This window comes from Microcaecilia unicolor, chromosome 8, assembly GCF_901765095.1.
Source record: "Microcaecilia unicolor chromosome 8, aMicUni1.1, whole genome shotgun sequence".
Taxonomy (NCBI): domain Eukaryota; kingdom Metazoa; phylum Chordata; class Amphibia; order Gymnophiona; family Siphonopidae; genus Microcaecilia; species Microcaecilia unicolor.
Window position 1 is genome coordinate 200,381,875 of NC_044038.1, and position 24,592 is coordinate 200,406,466.

At 41.6% G+C, this 24,592-nt stretch overlaps 1 protein-coding gene across 1 annotated transcript in view; it reads right to left on the bottom strand.

The window, feature by feature from the left end:
• Positions 1–426: 426 nt before the first annotated feature.
• OGFR (opioid growth factor receptor) overlaps positions 427–24,592 on the bottom strand; it is a 31,240-nt gene continuing 7,074 nt past the window's right edge. The window contains exons 2-8 of the mRNA XM_030212794.1: positions 18,976–19,020; positions 16,425–16,484; positions 11,493–11,574; positions 10,444–10,522; positions 9,676–9,742; positions 4,152–4,300; positions 427–3,435 (exon numbers count right to left, since the gene is read on the bottom strand). Of these exons, the coding sequence (XP_030068654.1) occupies positions 2,025–3,435; positions 4,152–4,300; positions 9,676–9,742; positions 10,444–10,522; positions 11,493–11,574; positions 16,425–16,484; positions 18,976–19,020 (1,893 nt within the window). The 3' untranslated portion in view covers positions 427–2,024. The remainder of the gene's footprint in view (positions 3,436–4,151; positions 4,301–9,675; positions 9,743–10,443; positions 10,523–11,492; positions 11,575–16,424; positions 16,485–18,975; positions 19,021–24,592) is intronic.

Consider the following 24,592-nt stretch of genomic DNA (forward strand, 5'->3'; position numbering starts at 1 on the left):
TTGGGGATCCCTGCCACCCACATCGTAGATGTTCTGCTACTGGGTGGGCCTGAGCCCACAGTGGATGGGCCTACTTGGCTACGCCACTGGCTGGCAGAACCCAATCTTCCAGTCCCTGAGCAGTGGAAAGACAGTAGAGCAGACCCCGTGGCACCATGAGGTGAATAAAAATACTGCTACTCTTTCCCCTTAGCACTTTGCTTTTTACCTCCACCCCAAGTTACCCTAACTTTATCTCTAAACTCACAGTATAGCTGAGAAGGTGAGTACAGTGACCTACTGTAAGGTGTCGTGGCAGATGCAACTGAGGGTGCTTTAGGGGCAAAATGCATTTGTATTGTGTGTCCCTCCAGAAAAAAGAAACCGCAATCCAAGACCTCCCCCACCAATCCAGCATTAAGTAAGAAACCTAATTAAACTGGCAAAAGTAATTTAATATTAACAGAATGTGATTTACAGCACGTCATATGAACAGAAAGAAAAAGCAAACTGTGAATGTTCCATGAAAACAAGAACTCAAATGCAGACATAAAATATAGGTACATAGCATGAAACACCCAACAACATGCATCCAATCAAAATGCTGTGGTTATGGGATCTTCCCCTCCATTATGCGTAAACAAGTTTTAATTTTTTTTAAACAAATTAAGTTTACAAAGGGAATTATTCTAATTAGAAAAAGTGTGTGGTGCTGTTGATGTTCTGCAGTGAGGTGAGATGTGTATGATTCTGCTTTAGACACTTTAAAAGGAGATCCTGAGGAGAATCAGTCTGTAGTCTACTTCCTTCACATTACGCAGACGATATGTAAACAAGAAAGAGCTAGCCCATGTCTCCCTCAATCACAACCCATGCGTTTTGAAAGGGTCATGACTGGAAGACAAGGTCACGGTGTGAAGGAAGGAGGGAAGAATCCATGGGCCCACTTGCTATGGTTCTGGCTCTCAAGTAACTGTGTTTACACCAATTTTACTAATAAATTAGTTCTTTAACAAGACTACTTCAGAACAAAAAACCCCACAGCTTCAGGTTTTTTTTTTCTGCAGTTTGGGTTGCCCTGCTCCTGTGTCTGGGCTGACAGCAGTCCTCCAATACATATCAGGCTCCTCTAACACACAGAGCTGCATTGAATCTATTCCCTAAAACCTCAGTGTGTACCTGCACTGTTCGGAAGAGTTCTGGGGATGGCTGTCTAGTCAAGTTCTCACTCTGAACGTACAAAATCCCTCTACAGGCACTCACTGCCCTCTGGGGGAAAATACTCCACAGGAAGGACGTTTTTCAGCGCTTGGGCGAGGAGCAGTGAAGCCTGTGAAGTGATTCAGACAAGAAAATACATTCTTAGAGATGTTGCAATAAAAGTAATACAAAACTCTTTATTACCCTGTATTTTTTTCGACATAAGAACAGTGCATGAATCATGAGGTAAGATTTAATATTGAGAATTTTAGCCATAGATCACTTTCTACCATGGAAACAGCATCCCCAGCCTCAGTTCACAGCCTGTTTCTTGTTGAGGGAAGTCTTTGCTCAAAAAAACCCCAAAAACAACTCTTCCCCAGGACTACCAAATTATATAAGGCAAATTTAGACTGTCTTATCCACACTGTTGAACTGCAAGCACAGAGCACCCTTCCAACTACAGAGATCCAAGCCAATAAGCACTATCCTCTAAATGCAAAATAGGAGCAACAATAAGGAAATCTATCCCATATCCAAGGCAAGAAAGCCCTTCCTTCCTCATTCTGATCTTCCCCTCTCTACACAGGGATCACACCTGTGTTGCCATTTGGCCACTTCCTTCAGCTTAGCTCCTACTTGCTTCAGTGTGCATCACCAGAGGGATGATGCAGCTCTCCACATAGCCCCTCTATACTTTGCATGTTGTTTGCAGCAGAGTCTCCTGGCACTGCCTTTGTTAAGTCTTTTCTTCATGGAGCAGCTTCACACTCCTGTTGCTCCTTATTGCCAATGCTCAGTGATGTTTCCAGCTCCTGCCCTTCTGCAGGGCCCTTTCGATTACACTATTGTATGGGTATAGGAGTCTGGGGGCTTCCTGATATATCCTTTGCTGGGTGATGCTCAGAGTTTCCACCTTCCATTTCCATTCCATTCACCTCATCTGTAGGGACATCCTCCTTCTTCTGGTTAAGCTCATTGGCCACATCTGCCAATTTTGTGGCTGTCCTACTGCTCAGGGCCTCTGTGAATCTTTCACCATTAGTTAATGAACTCCTGTCCTGTGCTCCCTCTGCAGACTCTGTAACACTGCTCTCTTTCTGCCCATCTCCGCCTGGATCCACTCCCTTCTCTATTTCTTTACCCAATTCCATACACCTCACTCCATCTACAGTGCTCTCTGCCTTATCTACATTCGGTAACAAAGCTTCATCACACAGGGCTGGCACCTTATTCTCCGAGCTGAATGTTGCTGTATTATTCTCATGTTCAAGACCGCCTTCAGGGTGGGGCTGCTGTGTGAGCAGTAGAGAATCAGAGCTCACAGTTGAGTTCTGCAATCGACTTCCATCATCAGACTGTGAGAATTCCATCTTCAGTATGTCCTTAACCTGCTTCAAGGGCTCCTTATCAATACAGCCTTCTTCTGTGGAAGTTCCTTTCACGTCATTTTGACTTAGGTCATTGTCTAGACTTTCTGGAACCTTTGCGCTTCCTTTTTCTGCCTTTGCCTGGTCCTTTTTCCTCCTTTTCATGGCAGTATCATCTAACTCTCTCATGTCTTCAGTTTGCATTGTGGTTCCCTTCTCGTCCACTGCTGATGCTACCATGCTAATTTCTTGGAAGCTGCTGGATATGGCGTCAACATCTGGTGAATTTGTCTGCTCTGTGCCATTCTTATTGTTCTTTGTTACCGGACTCTCAAGTTTTCTCTTTTTACAGTCCTTTGCCATCCCTAACCCAGTACCATTGTTGGCGTTCATGTCAGCACTGGGACTTTGATGACCTATTTCCCCTTTGTCACTATTTCCTGCCTCAGACTTGCTGTCCCTGTCTAAGATGGAACCCTGGGAAGCATCCTTGCTCATCACAGTCTTGGGCTGCGATCTTGTTTCCTCCTCGGTGCTGTACTCTTCTGCTGTTTCATCTTCTCCTCGCGAGTCAGTGCAACCTGTCTTCATGGCCGTCTTCTGCTGTTGGGCTTCAAACCTCTCCAGCTTCTTCAGTGTGCCCCACACAAAGTTTTCCCTTGGACTGAAGTGTTTCCAGGCATAGTGGACCAGCACTCTGCGCTGCTGCTTATTTCGGATGGTGAAGAGAAAGTAGTCCAGGGCGCTTTGCTTGACGTTGGGCAGAGTGCCCTCCACCAGCGTCTCCTTCAGGAAGAACTTCACAAGTGAAGCCTGGTAGTGCTCGAACCCCATCTCGCCCAGGCACTTCAGAATGCGCGTTATTCTGAGATTATTGTGTGTATGCCTGGAATAAAAAAACACAAGATACCAAGAGAAAAGAAGTTAGTCTCACAATATCTACCTAGCTACTCAGAAATGAACACAAGTATCAAAATCCTGTTCTACTGCTGGATGTTATCATCTACCAGCAAACAGAAGCAAAGCTGTATTTATATCTGTATGTGGATAGTCAGCAGAAATATCTGTACATGCCTAGTCAGTGAATAAGCAGCCCTAACTTTATATAGACTAGATAAAAACTAAATACTACCCCTATCCAGATAACCTTTAGGCCCTGCCCCAGTCCCTTCACATGACATACAAATTAATTTTTGCCATATATTGACTTATAGAGTCAAAATGCATCTGTTGAGTGCCCTGGGAACTTCAAATAAAAGCCCTGGGATAACTAGCACCTGACGCTGGTCACATTAAGTGTTTTCAAATACTGAACCGATTGTTTACTTTAATAGCTTTCTGTAGCAAGTACCTGGCCCAGGTGATTAGTACGTGGTCGCTATGGACCAAATGTGCAGTAATGAGAGAGTCACCATCCAACAAAGAGAAAGACAGGCAGAAAGAGACACAGAGTCAGCCAGTGAAAGAGAGGCATACAGCAAACAGTAAAATAATATCAAAGAAAGAGTTAGCAAGAGAGAGATAGGGCATTTCAGGAACAGAGAACATCAGCTCAGTAGTATGGACAGATAGGGCAGATCAACAGGTCAAAGACTGTCTCACCCATTCAGGTTCCGGAACCTCTCCTTCCAGTTTTCTGCCCGGGCCACTTCCCCCGTCTCTCGAGACACCAGTCTGATACCATAAAATCCCAGCATGAGCTCATAGGCTTGAATTAACCTATCCATAACTTCGGCAGACATTTTAAATTCCTTAAGAAAAAAAAAAAAGTGCCCGAATTTAGTGTATGCAATTGGCAACCACTATCCAATGGAAGAGAGGCTCTGTAACAAGGGGTCAGACTAAAGAGTAGTCTAGAGGCCGACTGAATTTCTGGTTCGGTTTCACCACCAAAACTGGCCCGAAATCCAAGTTTGGGTTTCTGCTGAAAATGCAAATGCATTTTCCACTAAAACTGAAACTTCCTCTCCTCCCCCCCCCCATCAGAATGAGTCCTCCGGAACTACCCACTACCCCTCCCCCCTCGCAGAGACTTGGCAGGGTGGGCCTGGCTGGTTCCAGCCACCCCCCCTCAGAGGCCAGCGGGTGCCACCAAGCCAGCACTCCCCGGGCCTACCTTTAACTTCCCTGATGGCCTCTTTGGGGTACGAACTAACCCAATTGCTCCTGCCTGTGCCGGTTCCGCCATTAAAATGACTGTCGATGGGCAGGAGCAACTGAGATAGCTCCTGCCCTAAAGAGGCCACCAGGGAAGTTAAAAGGCAGCCCCAGGGAGGGCTGGCTAGGCGGCACCCACTGTTCTCCGGGAAAGGGGGGCATGACCAGTACCAGCATCAGCCCTACCCCCTCCCTCCCCGGCAGCAACAGGTCTCTGTGGGGATTAGTGCTGGCAGCCTAGGAGAACCAGCTGTTTGCTGGAGGGGGGGGGGGGGGGGGATGTGCTATTTTTTTGCTTTCTGGTTCAGTTTCAACTGAAACCAAACAGCTAATTTCGGCAGCTGATCCGATTTTGGTCAAAACCGAGAAACCAGTTTTGGTCAGCCTCCAGAGCAGTTAAAAAAAAAATCTTTTCAGAAAGGGTGGTGGATATGTAGAACAGCCTCCCAGTGATGTACAAGAGAAAAAGGACTGTATCCAAATTCAACAAAGCGAAGGACAAGCACAGGGGATCTGAGGGAGGGGAAGGGGCTGTATGGACAGATTTATATTTAGTCCTTGTACAGTAAAAATATAAATTTTATATACCAATAAGCTCACCACCAATGCCATGAACCAGTAACCAAGATCACACTGCTGGTGATATGGCACTCTGGTGTACACATGTATGAATCACACTACTAGTACAACACTGTTGTGAGATGTTAGCCGATGATGTGTAAAATGCCTTTGAATGTATGAAATGAATCACATGGCTGTATATACGTTTTGTTTTTGTTACATTTGTACCCCGCGCTTTCCCACTCATGGCAGGCTCAATGCGGCTTATGTGGGGCAATAGAGGGTTAAGTGACTTGCCCAGAATCACAAGGAGCTGCCTGTGCCTGAAGTGGGAATCGAACTCAGTTCCTCAGGACCAAAGTCCACCACCCTAACCACTAGGCCACTCCTCCACATGTGCATTTCAGGTCACATGGCTGTGAGTGTGCCGATACCACCATGTTATTTCCACAATAATATATGAAACTACAGTGTAGTAAATTTAAAACAGATCGGAGAAAAATTTTCTTCACCCAACGCATAATTAAACTCTGGAATTCGTTGCCGGAGAACGTGGTGAAGGCGGTTAGCTTAGCAGAGTTTAAAAAGGGGTTAGACGGTTTCCACTACTAAATGGACTTGGGAAAAATCCACAATTCCAGGAATAACATGTATAGAATGTTTGTACGTTTGGGAAGCTCACCAGATGCCCTTGGCCTGGATTGGCTGCTGTCGTGGACAGGATGCTGGGCTCGATGGACCCTTGGTCTATTCCCAGTGTGGCATTACTTATGTACTTATGTAATGATATCTAGCGAAGGCATACCCATTGGCACTCAGCAGTTCAAGTTAGCACTTTATGCTGACAATTTACTGACTGCCTTGGTAGATCCGTAGAATTCTCTGCCTAGGACTTTGGATATACTGAATGTTTGGTTCCTTTTCAGGACTTTGGATCAATGCAGATAAATCTGAGGTCCTTAGCTTAAGACCTGGGCAGGCGAGAGATTGGTGGGGAACTTTCCCTTCACACTGGGCGAATGCAACCTTGAAATACTTGGGAATGGCCATACTTAGTAACTGAGCTTGACTGCATGCGGTTAATGTGGCAGACTCTTGCAGATGTCTAAGATTCTATGTTCTCGCTGGACCCCTTTGCCCCTCTCTCTGTGGGGTAGAATTCATCTTATTAAGACTGTGCTGCCAAAGTGGCTATACCCGCTCAAACATTTACCTATTATTTTAAGGCCAGCTGAATTAAGTCACTGGAATGCTATCATTAGGAGATTTGTGTGTGTGTGTGTGTGGGGGGGGGGGGGGGGGGGGGGGGGGGGTAAAGAAATCTCGCCTACCATTGCAACATCTTCAACTGCACCGCAGGGAGGGGGGTATGGGTCTGCCAGATTTGAAGGCATACAATGGGGCTTGTCAGTTCCAGCAGATCCGAGATTGGATATATGATACATTAGAGTATTGTAATATAGCACTGGAAAAAGAGCTTCATGCGGAATGTCATCAGGGACTTGCTGAATGCATATGGCAGACAACTGCCTTCCTGGCTGCGGAAACATTCATTGTTGAGACCATTGAAATGGGCATGGAACTATTTAGAAGATGCTTTCATCTGCATGCCCATTGCTCTTAGTTTCTACCCGTTGGGCAATGCATCCTTTCCTCCGGAACAATTGGGATGTGGGTTGAGTTGGGTAATTAAGGGAATTAAATTATTACAACATGTCGGATCCGAGATGGCACTGTGAGGAGCAACATACCTGGTGGTGCTCTGTTTCTCTGGAGATTGCTACTCGATCAGGCTCAGTTGGAGCGAAATGGGAAAGAGGAGAGGAAAAATCTGACAGCTTCCCTCAGCTAGCTTCTCTATACCTATGACGAAGCAGGCAACTCTGGAGCATTTTCGAGTGCTACCAGCTTCTCCTCACCTCTTCCTGAGGCAGGTACCTCAGAAGGCAGTTTGAGCGGGACTTGCTGAGCCCTGTCGAATATGTGAATCCCCCGCAATCAGGAAGTAGATCCACAATTGCAGTCGAAACGGCACTGGTGACCCAGCTTGGGGAGAATCCTGTTGTTTCAGGGGGGACTTTGACTGTGAGTACAGTTTTAACTACCAGCATGCTAACAAGATCCTTGGGGAAGGCACTGTTAATGCTTTAACTCAAGTTGCTACTCGAAACGCCTCTGATTCAAGGCAGGCATTGGTGAGACCAGCTGTAGTGACATTTGAGTCACTGTGGGACGTCATTGGTAATATGCAAACTTCTCTTCTGGATATTACAAGACAAAACACTAAGGATTTAATTTTCTGATGCAGTCTTGGTGCAGACTCAAGCGACGGGCCAATTAGCTCTTGAAGTTGATTCTCTTAAATCTAAAGTACAGACAGTGGAGAGTTTGGGGGCAGCCTCAATTAAGGAAAAGAATGTTGCAAGACATTTGTAACATTTGAAGAATCAGTCTAAAAGACTTAGTTTGAGACTCTTGAAAGTTCCAAAGGCTCCCTTATTACCTGTGTTGGAAATGTTTAAGAAATATATGGTGGAAGTTTTAAATATGCCATCTGATACTTTACCACCCATCACCAGGGCTCAATATATTCCAAACCCTGGGATTTCCAATGGTTTGACTGCTCAGCCTAGAAGTGAAGGGGACCTGAATTTAACAGCTTTTTTGGTTATTGCCCAGAGGACTACGTTGGTGGTGACTTTCGCCTTTGAACCCGACCATAATTCTGTACTAAAGCTTTCCTTTCGATATATGGAAACTTTGTTTATGGATTCAAACATAAGGTGTTCCCTGACTTGGCAAGAGGAACACAGGCAAGGCATAAGGCCTTTTGGCCCTGTGGTCCAGAGTACTGGCTCTTTGCGGTAGTTATGTGTTACGTTTTCCTTGTAATTGTATAATACTGATTGAAGATAAACAATTTCAGTTTTTTGAACCCAAACAATTTGAAGAATTTCTGAATGCCAGAAAAGTGCATGTTAAAATGTAGTTCCTAATGTTCACTGTTAAAAGGTGGTCGAAGTCAACGGGTGGGAGGGACGTATTTCCTAGAAGTATTTCATCTTTTTTCTTTTTATTTCCTTTATCTTGGATCCGATTTCTTCTTATTATGGATGAAGATCAGAACCTATTCTTGAAATATTGATTACTTGTATTTTTCTGTGTTTTCTTTGTATCCTGGTATTGTGATACTATTTGGATATTGTATATTATTTTAACAACCTAATAAAAAAAATTACAAGAGGAGGATGAACCGATGATGAGATCTTTTCAATCCTTGTAAACAGAAGATGGACTCACGCCTCCAGATTGGTATACTTATAGAGAGCTTTACCATTAAGTGCAGTCTTTATTTCAGAAGTTTTGTGTTGATGTTGAAAAGAATCTAGTTTTGATGAACATTGGTCGCAGTTGGCAACTCATAAAGCGCTTATTGGGCAGTTATTATGATGGCTTTCAGAAACTTCTAGGCCCCACCTATTTGTTGACTGTTTTGGATAAATGGATTGTCGACTTTGACTTGTATGATTTGGATGATTTTTTGACTTGTCTACAGGAGGGACCTAGGTTAGCAGAGAGTGTTACATTGCAAGAACTACATTATAAATTTTTGATGCATGCTTAAATACAACCTTCTCAAGCAAAGAATATAGGTCTTCCAATGGACCAAAGTGTGGCACAATGGATGCAACACAAACACTGTGGTCCTGTTAGTTAGTTCTGGGGCTCTTTATGGCAACAATGTCAACTGTATGGAAGCCAGTGGAATTTGATCCTGCAGCGTTGCCTCCTAGACAAGATGGAAAATGTAAAGGAGGGCACAAGAGTGTCAGTTCTGTTTTTATGTAAAGCTGTCCTAATAGCTAAACATTGTATTCTGATCCAACAGTTTAAAGATCAATCCCCAACACTCATGCAATGGAGGAATCAGATGTATGAACTCCTGCTCACGGAGCACCACACAATGGATACAAAGGGCCCTAGACTGAAAAAACGCTTTCTAAAAATATGGCACACATACTTGACAACTATGTTGACGAGAGTTCGTTCTACTTTTTTTAAATACATTAGAGGTGTAACTATGTACTGGTGGCATGTTCCCGATTCCAAGCTTCTTTTGGTTTGTAAGGGTGTATACTGCATAAAGAGGGGGAGGGGGGATTACGGTTTCAATTGGGTGAATATATATATAGATATAAACCTTATGTTATAGTAACACAACAGCAATGGTATATATTGAGGCAAATTTGTGCATCTGTTTGCCTAAGTTGTATCATCTGTGACTTCAATAAAATATATTTAAAAGTAATGATATCCAACGGATGACTCCATTCTGCTTTATATTTTCAAACAATCTTTAGTGTGACTCCTCTGACTCAATACCAAACCCTGCAAATAAAATGTGCACCTGAATTTCCCTCTGTGTCAGCGGCGTTGCATGCCAATTCATGCCCTCCTCCCGCAGAGGGAACAACCTGAAAAAAAAAAAAAAAAAAGCCAGAGAGATTTAATAAAGAGTAAACGAGACACATGCCCAAGAGCAGAAAATACAATAAGTGCATTTGGAAATGATAAAAGAAAAAATAAATGGAAGTCCAGCATACCTATGGATCACCTGAAACTTTTCAAAGTTACCCTGTTAAAAATTAGTTCACCCACATCAGGGCACCCATCACTTTCAATAGTGTTCCATGTAAAAGCATGGTGGAAGCTCCCACCTCATTTAACCAACTCAGTACATCCCCCGGAACATTATCATTCCTGCAGACGCATGGAGAGACTGACCTGCCCTGATGAATTCTGCTTAAAAGACAACATCCAGCCTCTATCATTTATGGCCCTCCACCCCCCCCCAAGTGATGCTTTTATGTTGTGCAAAGCACTACAAAAAAGGGAAGAGTTACACTGGGGGCAACACATACCACAGGATACCCTCATTTGATAGACAGCTGCTTTTCATTTCCCACATGTCAAAAGCACTCTGAGCTGAATTTCACAAATGGAGCAGCTACCAAACATTAGAGCAAACAGCACCTCAAAACAAGAACTACCCTCAAGTACGACCACCTCCGAAAATAAAGAACTGAACCAAAGCTAAGTATCAAAGGGCACCAACCAAGGTGAGGGAAACTGGATGACACCAAGGCTATCAAAAGCCCCCATCTAGCTGTTTTACCATTGGATATAGGTATGTCTATCCTCCAAGATCTCATAGTCCTCCAACCAATATGTCAGCAGCTCCTCAATTTTAATCCCTGTAGAGAGGAAAAGGAAGAAAAATTGAAAAGGTCAATTAAATCCTAACAATATATATTCTACTGTTACACAGGTATTAACCAAGTTCAAAGCAAGTACCTTTCATATTAAAAGCATATATCATACAATAAATCAGTGGTTCTCAACCCAGTCCATGGGGCACATCCAGCCAGTCAGGTTTTCAGGATACCCACAACTAAGATGCAAAAGATAGATTTCCATGCACTGGTATGCCCCAAGACAGCTCCTTCCAATCGCCATGGTTCCTCTACCAGCAGCGATCAAGATAGTTAGAAGCACCAGTGAGCCGTGGGAAGAGGAAGAACTGCCAGCAGCGGCACAGTGCTTGAAGTGAGAATCGAGAGGGGGGTGGCACTTGCCCCTGGGGAGGTTGAGCCTCCCCAAGCCTCTTATACAGGGTGCCTATGAGGGCTTACACTCCAAGAGATCCATTTACTAAGTTGCGTTAGGTAGTAATACGTGCCCAATGCAGCAAAAAATGGACTAGCACAGCATGTGACAATATTAGTGAATGGCCATCAATGAAAAAGTAAAATAGAAAATTGGAGTTTTCATGGCCGTAGTCAAAATGGAGTTTTTATGGCCGAAGTAAAAAGGGTGTTACTGAGTGGGAAAGACCCAACTAAGGGCACACTAAGGCTAATATTTAACCACAGCTTTGTAAAAGGACCCCTAAGTTTGTACCTCAAGCCAATGGAGAATTAAGTGATTTGTCCGCGATCACAAGCAGCAGCAGCAGTAGGATTTGAACTGGGCTTCCCTGGTTATAATTGCATCAGTCAGTAATGTTTCATTACATTAGCAAATTTTTATTCGTGATGATTTCTGATTGTCAAAAAAACAGTAGAGCACAGGTAAAGACCCCCTTCCCAACAACACCCACTGCAGTAGAAGGGTGATCCCAGCAACACCTTTTCCCTCCTGCACAGGAGTCCCCAGAACACTCACCATTGGGCAGAAATTTCACCTCATTCTTGTAAAATTTTAAATTCCACATGGGTTCCTCTTCATCCTCTCTGTCCTGCAAATGCTGAAGGAAAAGAAGGGATAGACTGGTATTTCTAGTGGCAACAAAGGATCCCCCCACCCATCCCTGTACATAACATCATAAGAATAGCCATACTAGGTCAGACCAATGGTTCATCTAGCTAAGTATCCTGTTTCCAACAGTGGCAAGCCAGGTCACAACTACTGGCAGAAAACCAATCAGCAGCAGCATTCCATGTTACCAATCCCAGGGCAAACAGTGGCTTCCCCCTTGTCTGTCTCAATAGCAGACTACGGACTTTTCCTCCAGTAACTTGTCCAAACCTTTTTCAAACCCAGATACACTAACTGCTGTTACTACATCCTCTGGCAAAGAGTTCCAGAGCTTAACTATTCGTTGTGTGAAAAAAATATTTAAGAACATAAGCTTTGCCATACTGGGACAGACTAAAGGTCCATCAAGCCCAGCACCCTGTTTCCATCAGTGCCAATCCAGGTTACAAATACATGGCAAGATCCCAAACTAGTATAATTTTATGCTGCTTACCCTAGAAACAAAACAAAACTGTGCCTGCACTCTGTCGAGCTTGAAATATATAACAAAATATTCAAACACACATGAATGCAAGTATGTTTTATACTTGCTTTTTTAATTGTCTAAAGTGGAGTGGTCTCATATTTGTCACACGAAACAAAATGATATTTCTTCACCCAATGACTGGGTGTATTGCCCGTGTGTATATTCTAATCATTGACTCTACCTCCACCAACCTTCACTATTCACTTATTTATATTTTAATTAGTATCTCTATGCTTAAAGATGAACAAACAAAGTTTGTGTAGCACTTAACTTGAGCGGGTAGGTGCTCTCTGAACCCCGACAGGTCCCCGTTTCGTAACAACTTTGTCAAGGGGGAGTCACCAATTCTAAGTGCAAAAGAAAAAGATATACAACCAGTAACTACGTATATACTAACAATACTTGCATTCATTTATCTAAAACGCTGTTGGCTTACCCGGTAGCCGCCTCAAATGCATGTGCAATACCTCTCTGCCTGACTCAAAATGGCGGCGGCGTCCTTTTATTAATGAACAGCCGCGCCAGCTGGTTGAATGACGTCATCCAACACAGCTTCAAGAGAAAAGTCTGCACCAAAGACTTCTATCTATGCCAAAGACTAATGACAAATCTATGAGTGGCTTAAATGTGATCAAAATAAATTCTGAAAACAGACCAAATTGTGTTTTATACTTATATAGCGAATGCATTCTTAGAGACCAGGATTATTACTCCAACAACGAAAGTTATTAACCAAGGATTATTGCATTAAAAAAGTTATTGCTTACCACGAAAGTTTTCGTGAAGAGTACTGATCGTAACACTTTTTTAGAATATGGAAGCTGTCATCCCAAGTCTTTAAGACAAAGTCTTCCGTTCTCTCAGTTCCTTCGTTTCAAACGGATCTGCACCACAGATGCTGACTACAAAGCACACTCAGAGACCTTTGGTGCTAAATTATCGCAGAGAAACTATCCACATAAAATAATAAAGAGAGCATATACGAGGGCCAAGCATAACAACAGAGAGTGGTTACTTCAATCAACACCACGTATACAATATGACGAACAAATTATGACTTTTGTCACAAGATACACTCCTGGCGGTGAGGCGACGGCGGCCATTATTCGACGCCCTTTGGGATATCATCAAAGCACATCCAGTGTTTGCAAATTTTAACATTAGGACTGCATTCTCGCGCTCTAAAAATCTTAAAGAACTTTTAAGCCCCGCGGTTCCACCCACTGTTCCTATTGAAAACACAGCTAATCCAGGACATTTTAAGTGCATGAAACCCCGTTGCAAAACATGCCTTACGACCATCGAAGGCTCAGATTTTGTTTGCAACGATAGGACATACACATTAAAGTATAGAACTACATGTCGGTCAGTGGGCATCATTTATTACATCAAATGTCCCTGCGAGAAATACTATATTGGCAAATCAACTAGGTCTTTACATGACAGACTTATTGAACACCGTTCACGGATCCAAGCTCAAAATTTTGGAGCACCCATGGTTCAACATTGGGTATCCGAAAAACACACCATTGAAGATTTGAATTGTATGGTGATTGAACAAGTGATCCCCTCCGACAGAGGAGGCGATCTAAACAGGAAGATTTTACAACGTGAGACCTTTTGGATTTTCACATTGGACACTATCGAACCCAGGGGACTTAATACATATACCCAGTGGAGTTGTTTTTTCCGATGTAATAATTTTTTTTCTAAAGCAATAACTTTTTCTAAAAGCAATAACTTTTTTAATGCAATAATCCTTGGTTAATAACTTTCGTTGTTGGAGTAATAATCCTGGTCTCTAAGAATGCATTCGCTATATAAGTATAAAACACAATTTGGTCTGTTTTCAGAATTTATTTTGATCACATTTAAGCCACTCATAGATTTGTCATTAGTCTTTGGCATAGATATAAGTCTTTGGTGCAGACTTTTCTCTTGAAGCTGTGTTGGATGACGTCATTCAACCAGCTGGCGCGGCTGTTCATTAATAAAAGGACGCCGCCGCCATTTTGAGTCAGGCAGAGAGGTATTGCACATGCATTTGAGGCGGCTACCGGGTAAGCCAACAGCGTTTTAGATAAATGAATGCAAGTATTGTTAGTATATACGTAGTTACTGGTTGTATATCTTTTTCTTTTGCACTTAGAATTGGTGACTCCCCCTTGACAAAGTTGTTACGAAACGGGGACCTGTCGGGGTTCAGAGAGCACCTACCCGCTCAAGTTAAGTGCTACACAAACTTTGTTTGTTCATCTTTAAGCATAGAGATACTAATTAAAATATAAATAAGTGAATAGTGAAGGTTGGTGGAGGTAGAGTCAATGATTAGAATATACACACGGGCAATACACCCAGTCATTGGGTGAAGAAATATCATTTTGTTTCGTGTGACAAATATGAGACCACTCCACTTTAGACAATTAAAAAAGCAAGTATAAAACATACTTGCATTCATGTGTGTTTGAATATTTTGTTATATACCCTAGAAACAGGCAGTAGATTTTTCCCGTCCATCTTAATAATGGCTTATGGACTTTTTTTAGGAAGTTATCCAAACCTTTTTTAAAACTCGCTAACTGCTTGTACCACATTCTCTGGCAATGAATTCCAGTTTAATTACACGTTGAGTGAAGAAATATTTTCTCTAATTTGCTTTAAATTTACCATTTTGCAGCTTCACTGTGTGCCTCCTAGCCCTAGTATTTTTGGAAAGAGTAAATAAGCGATTTACGTTTAACCCATTCCACTCCAATTACTATTTTATAGACCTCTATCATATCTTCCCTCAGCCATCTTTTCTCCGAGCTGAAGAGCCCTAGCTGCTTTAGCCTTTCCTCATAGGGAAGTCGTCCCATCCCCTTTATCATTTTTGCCACCCTTCTCTGTACCTTTTATAAATTCCACTATATCTTTTTTGAGATGCAGTGACCAGAATTGCACACAGTATTCAAGGTGCGATTGCACCATGGAGTGATAAAAAGGCATTATAACATTCTCATTTTTGTTTTCTATTCCTTTCTAATAATACCCAACATTCTATTTGCTTTCTTAGCCGCAGACTCAAACTTGAGCAAAGGGTTTCAACGCATCATCAACGATGACACCTATTCCTGGTTGGTGACTCCTAATGTGGAACCTTGCATCAAGTAGCATCAGGTTTCTCTTTCCCACATGTATCACTTTGCACTTGTTCGCATTAAAAATCATCTGCCATTTTGGATGCCCAGTCTCCCAGTCTTGTAAGGTCCTCTTGTAATTTAACAACTTTGAATAACTTTGTGTCATCAGCAAATTTAATTACCTCACTAGTTACTCCCATCTCTAGGTCATTTATAAATATGTCAAAAAGCAGCGGTCCTAGCACAGATCCCTGTGGAACCCCACTATCTACCCTTCTCCATTGAGAATACTGACCATTTAATCCTATTCTCTGTTTTCTATCCTTTAACCAGTTTTTAATCCACAATAGGATACTACCTCCTATCCCATGACGCTCCAATTTCTTCTGGAGTCTTTCATGAGGTGCTTTTGTCAAATGTCATTTGAAAATCCAGATACACAATATCAACCGGCTCACATTTATCTACATATTTGTTCACTCCTTCAAAGAAATGTAGTAGATTTAACATCCCTTTACTAAATCCATGTTGATTTTGTTTCAATCCATGCTTTTGAATATGCTCAGTAATTTTGTTCTTTTGGAACAAATCGTTCTACACCACTCAGGATTTTATAGATCTCAATCATATCTCCCCTCAGCCATCTCTTTTCCAAGCTGAAGAGCCCTAACCTCTTTAACCTTTCCTCATATAAGAGGAGTTCCATCCCCTTAATCATTTTGGTTGATCATCTTTGAACCTTTTCTAATTCCACTATATCTTTTTTGAGATATAGCAACCAGAACTGAATGCAATAAAGGAGAGGTCGCACCATAGAGCGATACAGAGGCATTATAGTATTTTCGGTCTTATTTACCATCAATTTCCTAATAATTCCTAGCATCCTGTTTGCTTTTTTGCAGCCAGATGCATCCTTACAGCATCCAAGTCCAGCTCTCCCACCATCTGTTTTTTCTTGACCTGACTTGTACACTGCCCTGAAGAGTTTTGCTTAACAGACAACCCCCAGCCTGTATCATTTATACCTCCTTCCCCCTCCCTCTCCCCCCCCCCCCAGGTACATGTCCTAAGAGATTTAGGCAGTAAGAGGCAGTAAGCAGTTCAGAGACATTCAAAAGATTGACTGATTTAGAAATACATGTGCTAAACTGCTCTTTGCATCAGAAGGGGACTGGAGGTGTGTATTCCTACCGGATAATGATGTCTGTATTGCTGCATATCACGTGCTGCTCTCCAGTTCCGCTGTGGTCTCTGCAGGGAGGTAAGTGCAAAGTCATGAACAGAGAAGCAGAATGGAATGAACAAAATAAAGGAAAATACCTAAATTCTGTTCCACCTTTCCTGAAGATTTAGTGCACATCACAGCTCAGAATGAACCTCTGACAGCTGAACCTCTCCAGTCCAATGACCCCTTGAGGTTCTCTCTATGCTATCACACTGTAAACAAGGATCCAGTTACAAATCTGTACCAAACTTCTTCAGGCCAGTTAGAGCAGGGAACACCGTGAAGGCAGACATCAGTCTTTGTCAGAGACCACCCGGTGACTCCGAAGGTGGTTATTCCCTGAAAAAGCACCAGTGAGATCACAGACTTCAGTCTCCAGACTGCAGAGGCAGCATGATCAACAGACTGCTTGGAAATTGAAGAAGGGACAGGAGCAAAGTGGCTGTACCTCAGCAATGGAACGAGTGGCCTTAGGGTTTTTGTGGCTGCGCTGATTTGTGGGACTTCAGGAGTTGTTAACTTGGCTTTTCAGGCAAGTTCTTCCAGGGATTGTGAACAATTTTTAGGAGGGCATCTGTCAGGGTGATGGTTTCTGGTGTTCAGATTGTTTACTTATCTGTGGTTGATGTTTTCTTAAGTATTATTGATTGAAATTTTATGCTTGAATTTACTGCTTTGGATCTCTCGATAGAGGCAGTTTTCAAATCAAAATAAATAGATCAAACAAACACAAGAGGGAAAGTGAGAGGGGATGGGATTTGATATACTGCTTTTCTGTGGTTACAATCAAAGTGGTTTACATATTATATACAGGTATTTATTTTTGTACCTGGGGCAATGGAGGGTTAAGCAACTTGCTCAGAGTCACAAGAAGTTGCAGTAGGAATTGAACCTGGTTCCTCCAGGTCCTCAGGCTGCTGCACTAACCATTAGGCTACTCCTCCAGCTGACCATCTCCCTGTCAGTTACTTGCCACTTATTCCTCATTACATTATCATCGCTCATCACATAAGAAGAAATGTGGTATGCTTTGCACTGAAGGAGAGTCGGGCAGAGGCACTGAGGCACAATGGAGGATGCAGCAGCTCTTTCAGTCACCGAATACCAGTGATTATATTTAGGCATGAAAGAACTAAGGGATCCTAGCCAGACGCTCAGTGCAATTAACAGGATTTTACCGCTGAACCATCGCAGATATTCAATGCCAATGCAGGATAGCTAATCAGGCACAATGGACCACATAAAGGGGGAGATACTATATATAGTGCCTTACAAAAACAAATCGGCACTAAAATCAGTGCCAACTAAGCGTATTCTATAATTGGCGCCTAAGAATAAACTTAGTTGATATTTCAGCGCTTAAAACTACACACATCCTTTTACACCAATGAAAACATGGTGTAAATCCTGGCACATAGATTTATGCGCACTGGGCCATATTCTATAACTACGCGTGTAAATTTCAAGATGCCCAAGAAACACCCATTTCCCTGCCCATAATCATGCCCCTTTTTGCCTGCACGCGTTAGAAGTTTGGCGCACTTCATTACAGAATATGCTTAGGGAGTTGTGCGCGTAAATTCTATTCAGTGCCAATTAGTGTTCATTACTGCTGTTATCAGAACTCATTAGCTTATTAAACTTGTTAAGTTATGCGCATAGTTATAAAATCCGATCTCTGGGCTTGCTATATAGAATCCAGGGGATAATACTGCCCTAACTATCCAGTGAACTATCCTAGTATAGCACCAAACATCGGCCATACCAGGATAAATTCCAGCCACCACCAACCAACCACCTATTCAGTGATAGCACCTAGACAGGGGCCATGAATATACACCATAAACACAACAAACACAATAAAAATAAATATAAACAACAAATACACATCGATAAACACAAAGGAATGGATCCAAAGAAGCTTAGCAGTGATTAGATGGCAACACCAATAATTGGGAAGCAAAGCCAGTGTTGGGCAGACTTCTATGGTCTGTGTCCTGGTTCTGGCTGGACAGCTTCAGTAGCTGGAGATTTGGATGGGCTGGAGTGGGGCTTCGACGACTTTAAGGACAGTATTGGGCAGACTTCTACAGTCTGTGCCCTGAAAATGGCAAGGACAAATCAAGATCAATTATACCTATGAAGTATCACATCATACCTTATGCTACGAGATTATCTTGTTGTGCAGACTGGATGGACCGTACAGGTCTTTATCTGTCATCATCTATATGTTTCTATACAGTGGTAGTCGGAATTTAAAGAAACACTGACTGTCGCCAACTGGATGTTATCTAAGTCTCTAGTCTTCACTTCTGCCCCATGGCAACCAGGTGAAAAGAGCTTTTTGTCTAGAATATGGCAACTTTGTGGTGGCCGGCAGAAGCACATATTAAGCTACCGTCCACACAGTGCAGGAGCATCACATACAAGTTAGTTTATGTTTAAAAATTTACAATTATCACCCTTCGAAAACAAAGTACTTCACAATTATTGCAGCAGAGAAATGACAAACAATACCTTTGTTCCTTGGTAGGAATTTGACCAGTACTGTTTCTTTTTCTCCTAGAACAAAAAAAAACAAAAAACAACTCTTAGTTTCCAGAAACACAAGCTCTGTTTTTCTTTCAATTTGTTTATACAAACCAGGAAGGATATTGAAGCTGAAAACACTGTGAAAAGATCTTCAACCTGCTAAACAGTCTAATCAACTGCTTAATCACACCATGCACTTTGGGCCCGATATTAAGCTGGCCAATCTGGCGAATAAAGTTAAACACCAGCATCTACATTTAACTGTATTCTATATTAATTTTAACTAGCGCTACTGAATATACAGCTGACTGGCAAGAACACACTGATACTTATCTATCAAAGTTACGTGTTTAGTTAGGACTAATAAATAGTCCCTCCGAAGGGACACCACCTTGTAGTGGTGGAGAGGCTTCTGTGTTTCAATGACTCAGAGGGCTATGCTGAAGGGTTACCCATACAGCCTCTGAGGAGAAACCAGACAAAGAGTGTCCCAAACTGGGAGAGTGGTAAGGTGGCGACCTGAGGTTCGTATGCCCAATGGCCCAGCTGCCCTCTGAAGTTTCGTATTACGTAAATTTCCTCTCTGCAATTGCAGTTACCTTAACTGAGAGGAAGGGGACAACCAGCGGCAGTCAGCTGCCGATGGCTAGCGTTTTGTCCCCTGAGCAGCAAGTGCGGGACTGCTGCGCGACGAACTGCCCACAGATGAAAGGGTTGGCGAGTCCTTTGATTAGCGCCGGCGAAGGAGCGTCGACGCTCTTGGACCTGGAATAAACAACTCCATCGCTCCCGAATTATTCAACCACCATGTCCAAAGGAGTGGAGGAGTGAGTTAGAGGCACATGCTGAAACGGAGGACGTTTACAGCAGAACCCCTCCTAAACACCTAAGAGAAATCAACTTGGAGTTTTTGGCTCCTGTGGAGGTTACATTGAATACCATCTGGAAGGCGCCTCGGGACCTAACGGTGGCAGTAAATATAATTTTATTAAAGAGTTACATGGACAATTTAACTGAACCCTTTCAGAGTGAAAAATTGATATAACAAATGATTCTACACGAGCAAGAAGTGGTTATGATTTTGAAAATGATAATAGACCAGAAACTTTGAATAATAAAATGAATATTATTATAGATGATTAATATCAAGATTATTGTTTTTCCCAGAGTTCCAGGTATGACTCCTAAAGTTTTCCTCAGAAATATTTCCTCAATTATTACTTTAAAAGGAGTGAAGCCTGTGAAAACTGGGATTACTTTAATCAGTGGGATTTGAATTAGAGACTTAAGTATATGTATTGTTAAATAACTACATTCTTTCTCTTTTAAAAACCAGAAATCAGATGTATTATTTCTAACTAATATTGGACAATAAGTATGTTTTCAATGAAATGATTTGACTATACACCGTATTGGCCTTGAAGAAGCCAACCAGATGATCAATGTGGAATAATGAATTAGATGAGAAATATCTGGGGATAATCAGGTTAATACCACTTTTTCTGTTTACTGTTTAATTGATCTCCTTGTCTTGTTTCACTCTCCCTATTTAGTGGTCTAAGGAAGAGAATAGAATTACCTGACTATTTATTACCTTCTCTGTATTTCCGGCAAGTTGTTTTATCACTTGTAAAAATTTAAATGGTTATAAATAAATTTTTTTTAAAAAAAGGACTAATAAATAGTAGTAATTTATCTGTCTTTATGTCCTGCCTGGTGCTGGACCCTTTCTCTATGGATAAAAATTAGCCATTTAGCTAAAGGGTCCAATTCCATTCACAGGAGAGCTGAAAATAGAAATAAGGAAGTTATGCGTTTGACGGCCACTGTTCATCTGTGACTGTGGGATGCACAGGTGGGGAGTTATTGAGAGGGCAGGTGTTCAGATTGGTGAGCACGCAATAGGAAGGACAGTAGAGTTGCAGGGGTTATTAGGTTGGGGTACTGAGGGTTTTTTTTTCTTGGCGTTGTGTTATTTTCTTGTAGAGTTAGTCACATTAGTTGAAGGGCTTATCTCTACTTTAGAGGGTATGAATGGAATGGATGCATTTACGTAAGGGAGGAAGGGGAAAGGGCAATTCAATTCCTGTAGTGTGTGGAAGAGCAGTTTGGCCTAGAGGTAGGTGGGAGGGTTTTATTTTATAAGATATTGGCATCTCAGAAGCAGGAATTTGAGAGATTAATATGGGTTGGGTTGGTTAATGCACATTTGCTAGTGGTAAGAGATTGATTGTGGACTATAAGATGGACTTGCTTTTTTGGAAAGAAAGATGGGTTGTGGGAGGAACATTTTCTGGTGCAACACGTCCACCAGTAGATCAAGAAGGAAGAGTAAGGTTTTTTTTTTCCACACACTTTTCAGCTACATCAGCTGCATTTACAAGACCTGATGGTTGCTGAATGTTTGCCTTTTAAACAGGGTTGAAGACCCATTATTTTGTCCAAGCCTTTCTTGTAGCATGATGCTCCCGAGCTGGGATCTGGTTTGTAGCTCCAATGCAGAAGGCCTCTCCTTAGTTGCTCTTTTGGGTTAGTGACTCTGTTTCCCTACTGTTTCCTTTCTCTGAAAAGGTAATTCTGCAGCATATTGATTATATACTCTAACTTTCATTCTTAGCTTCTTTTGTGTTACTGTGTTTCTTGTATCCCCTCTCAGTTTTTACTTCGTAAACTGCTTAGACAATTTTGGGTTTGCATTATATCAAATAAAGTTGACGATAACGAGGATACATGGTTATGAAGAGTTGAATTTTTTGCTTGTTTATCTAGCAACAAATTTCTGTTTGAATGACCTTAATGAGTTTTACAGCTGAATATTCAATATATAAGAAACATGTTATTTTGGGAAATTTTAGTGTTCATGCAGATGCTTCGAGTAGAATGAAAAGGGTTGTTTTTTTTAAATTTCAGTTGGTGCAAGAATCAATCCATCAGGATAGTCACACAATGGATCTGGTGACATTTAGGAGGTGCTCCTCAAGCTAGGCCAGTATTGTTGACTGATCATCAAGTTGTTTAGTTTAATGCTGTAATGCAGTGTGTTGCACAAATACATAAGTTTTTCAAGAACGAAGAGGTTGAGTCAGTTTAAAATCAGTTGAAGTTGTATTACAATGATTATCTTTGGATAAAGCAGTCAAGATTTGGAATGATTCGGTTAGAATTGTGAGTGATGAAATAGAACCAGTTGTGACGCAAGTCATTAAACTGTGCGAAGGTACTGCTTCAGTCATTTCTTTTATAAACCATAAAGCTGTATTTCTCTGTTTATTACCCTCCTCTCACCTACCAACACCCATTCTGTTAGAATATCAATGAAATGCTTTGATGTCCCCATGCATACCCCCACCCTCCCACTCTGTCAGACTGTCAAAGTAATGCTTTGATGTTTCTCTTATATATACTATCTGCTAACACATTTGCTTATTTCCGATCTGACAAAGAAGGGGAACCTTCGAAAGCTAATCAAGAAATGTATTAAGTTATGTCCAATAAAAAAGGTATCATCTTATTTTCTTTTCCATATTTTATTTTGTTTGATTTCTATTGATAGTCATTTCTTTGAAAATATGCAGATGATATGTGACAATTAAAAAAAAAGGCTAGATCATGTTATCAACATAGTACATCAGGCAGAATAATTGTGTAAATGCAAAAATTAGGGAACATAATATTCTCTATAGGATGGTTTGAAGGGATAATAAAAGCAACTAGAAAGGAAATATTAACGCATGAAGGCTCATTTTCAATGCACATAGTAACCTATGTAACTTTGTAAGTCAATGAGGCATATTTTCAAAGCACTTTGGGAGGCTAAGTTCCATAGGTTTCTATGGAACTTTGGGAGGCTAAGTGCTTTGAAAATGAGCCTCTATGTGCTTCAAAAATGAGCACCTATATCACTAAGCAGTGAACTTAGCAAGTAACAGTGCTAGTATCTTGTTTCAAGTGGTGAAGCGAGAGGATGGGACTTCTTCACAAAGGAAGGTGCGAAAGGCCTCACTACCAAGTATTTTGTGACTATTTCAGCAGATATTTCAGACATTATGGCTACTTTTGAGGGGGATTTGAGTGTAATAGTAATGTGGAAGGGTGATGGGAAGAAAAGAGAGAATGGGGCGTGTAGTGGAAAACAGTATACAGGAAAGAGGATGAGATAAGATGGACAAACACCATCTCGGTTGGTCACATCATTTGAGCTTGAAAAGCTTCTTGGCCCATAACTATAGGGCTTGTGCTTTAAACACGGGACCACTGAAAACTTACATTTTTGCATACTGGCATCTATAAACCACTAATGATTATTATAAATATACCCCTGCAGGAAGGACTCATTCCAGTATCTCTGGAGAAGGCAGTGGTGATGCCAGTTTTGAAGAGAGGCAGACTGGACCCCAAAATAGTGTTTCATATTATGCTGTTTCCAGTCTAAGATGAATGAAAAGACACATTATTTCCAGTTTGTTGCTTTCCTGGATCAATGTCAGATTTTTCATGCTCACTAATCAGGTTTTAGAATGAGACATAGCACCAAAGATGGTGTAGAATTAAAGAGGAGGGAGGTGAAAACTGAAAGAGATTCCCTTTTGATCTTACCGACATACTTTAGATCACGAGTGACTTTTGAAGAGGTTCAGGGAGGCTGGTACAGCCGACCAGGTTACAGCCTGGTGTGTCTCCTTTCCAAAAAGATATTTTGTGTTTAGTGTGTAGGAGAGTGTGCGCTAAGGAAGGAATTAGGTTGAAATATAGGGTCCCTCAGGGATCGATGCTCTCTTTCTTTTTAATTTGTATATGTCTCCATTGGTTCAGATCAAAAGAATCTGAGGTAACTTATCACCTACACACAAATGCCATTCAGCTGCTAACAGAGGTTGGCTTGAACTCTCAAGATATACTAGATATACTGAGAATTTAAACAAATTTTTGGCAGTGGTTTTGGAATGGTTTAGGTGACATTGCCTGAAGTTAAATCCCACAGATCTACAGTGTTTATGGGTTGGTCAAGGTGGTCAATAGTCACATCAAGCAAAATACACTGTAAAATGTTTGGGAATATTATTGGATCGAGGCTTACAATTAAGCCACAGGTTTGGCAGTTGTATCAGGCAAATTTACCAGTTACACCTTTATCTGGAAATGGGTGACCCAAAAAAAAGGTTTTGTGAACTTTGGTAATCACAAATCTTGATTATTGCAATGCACTATATTAAAACATTTTCAGAGCTCATCTCAAAATACCTTAGTATGAAAGTTTGATACATCGATTTGGTTTCAGCTACACCAGTTGCCATTAGAAAGGCATAGTTAAGTTTAAAATATTAATCTTGGATTTTAAAGATTTTTGTATTGGGTCATTCTGCCTGTGGCAGCTTTGTAGATCAAACTGGAGCTCTCAGGGATGACGGTTCAGAACAGATTTGCTCTAGGGCTCACAGCTCCATATGAGGTGCTGTCCGGGATGCTATGGTCAGAAGAACAGATCACTCTAGTAGTCTCGGCTCTACATGAGGTGAACTGGGATCTAACTTGGAAAACTTCTTGCACTTTATTTACACCACAGTTGTGAGATAATTTACACAGGCACTAGAGATACAGACTT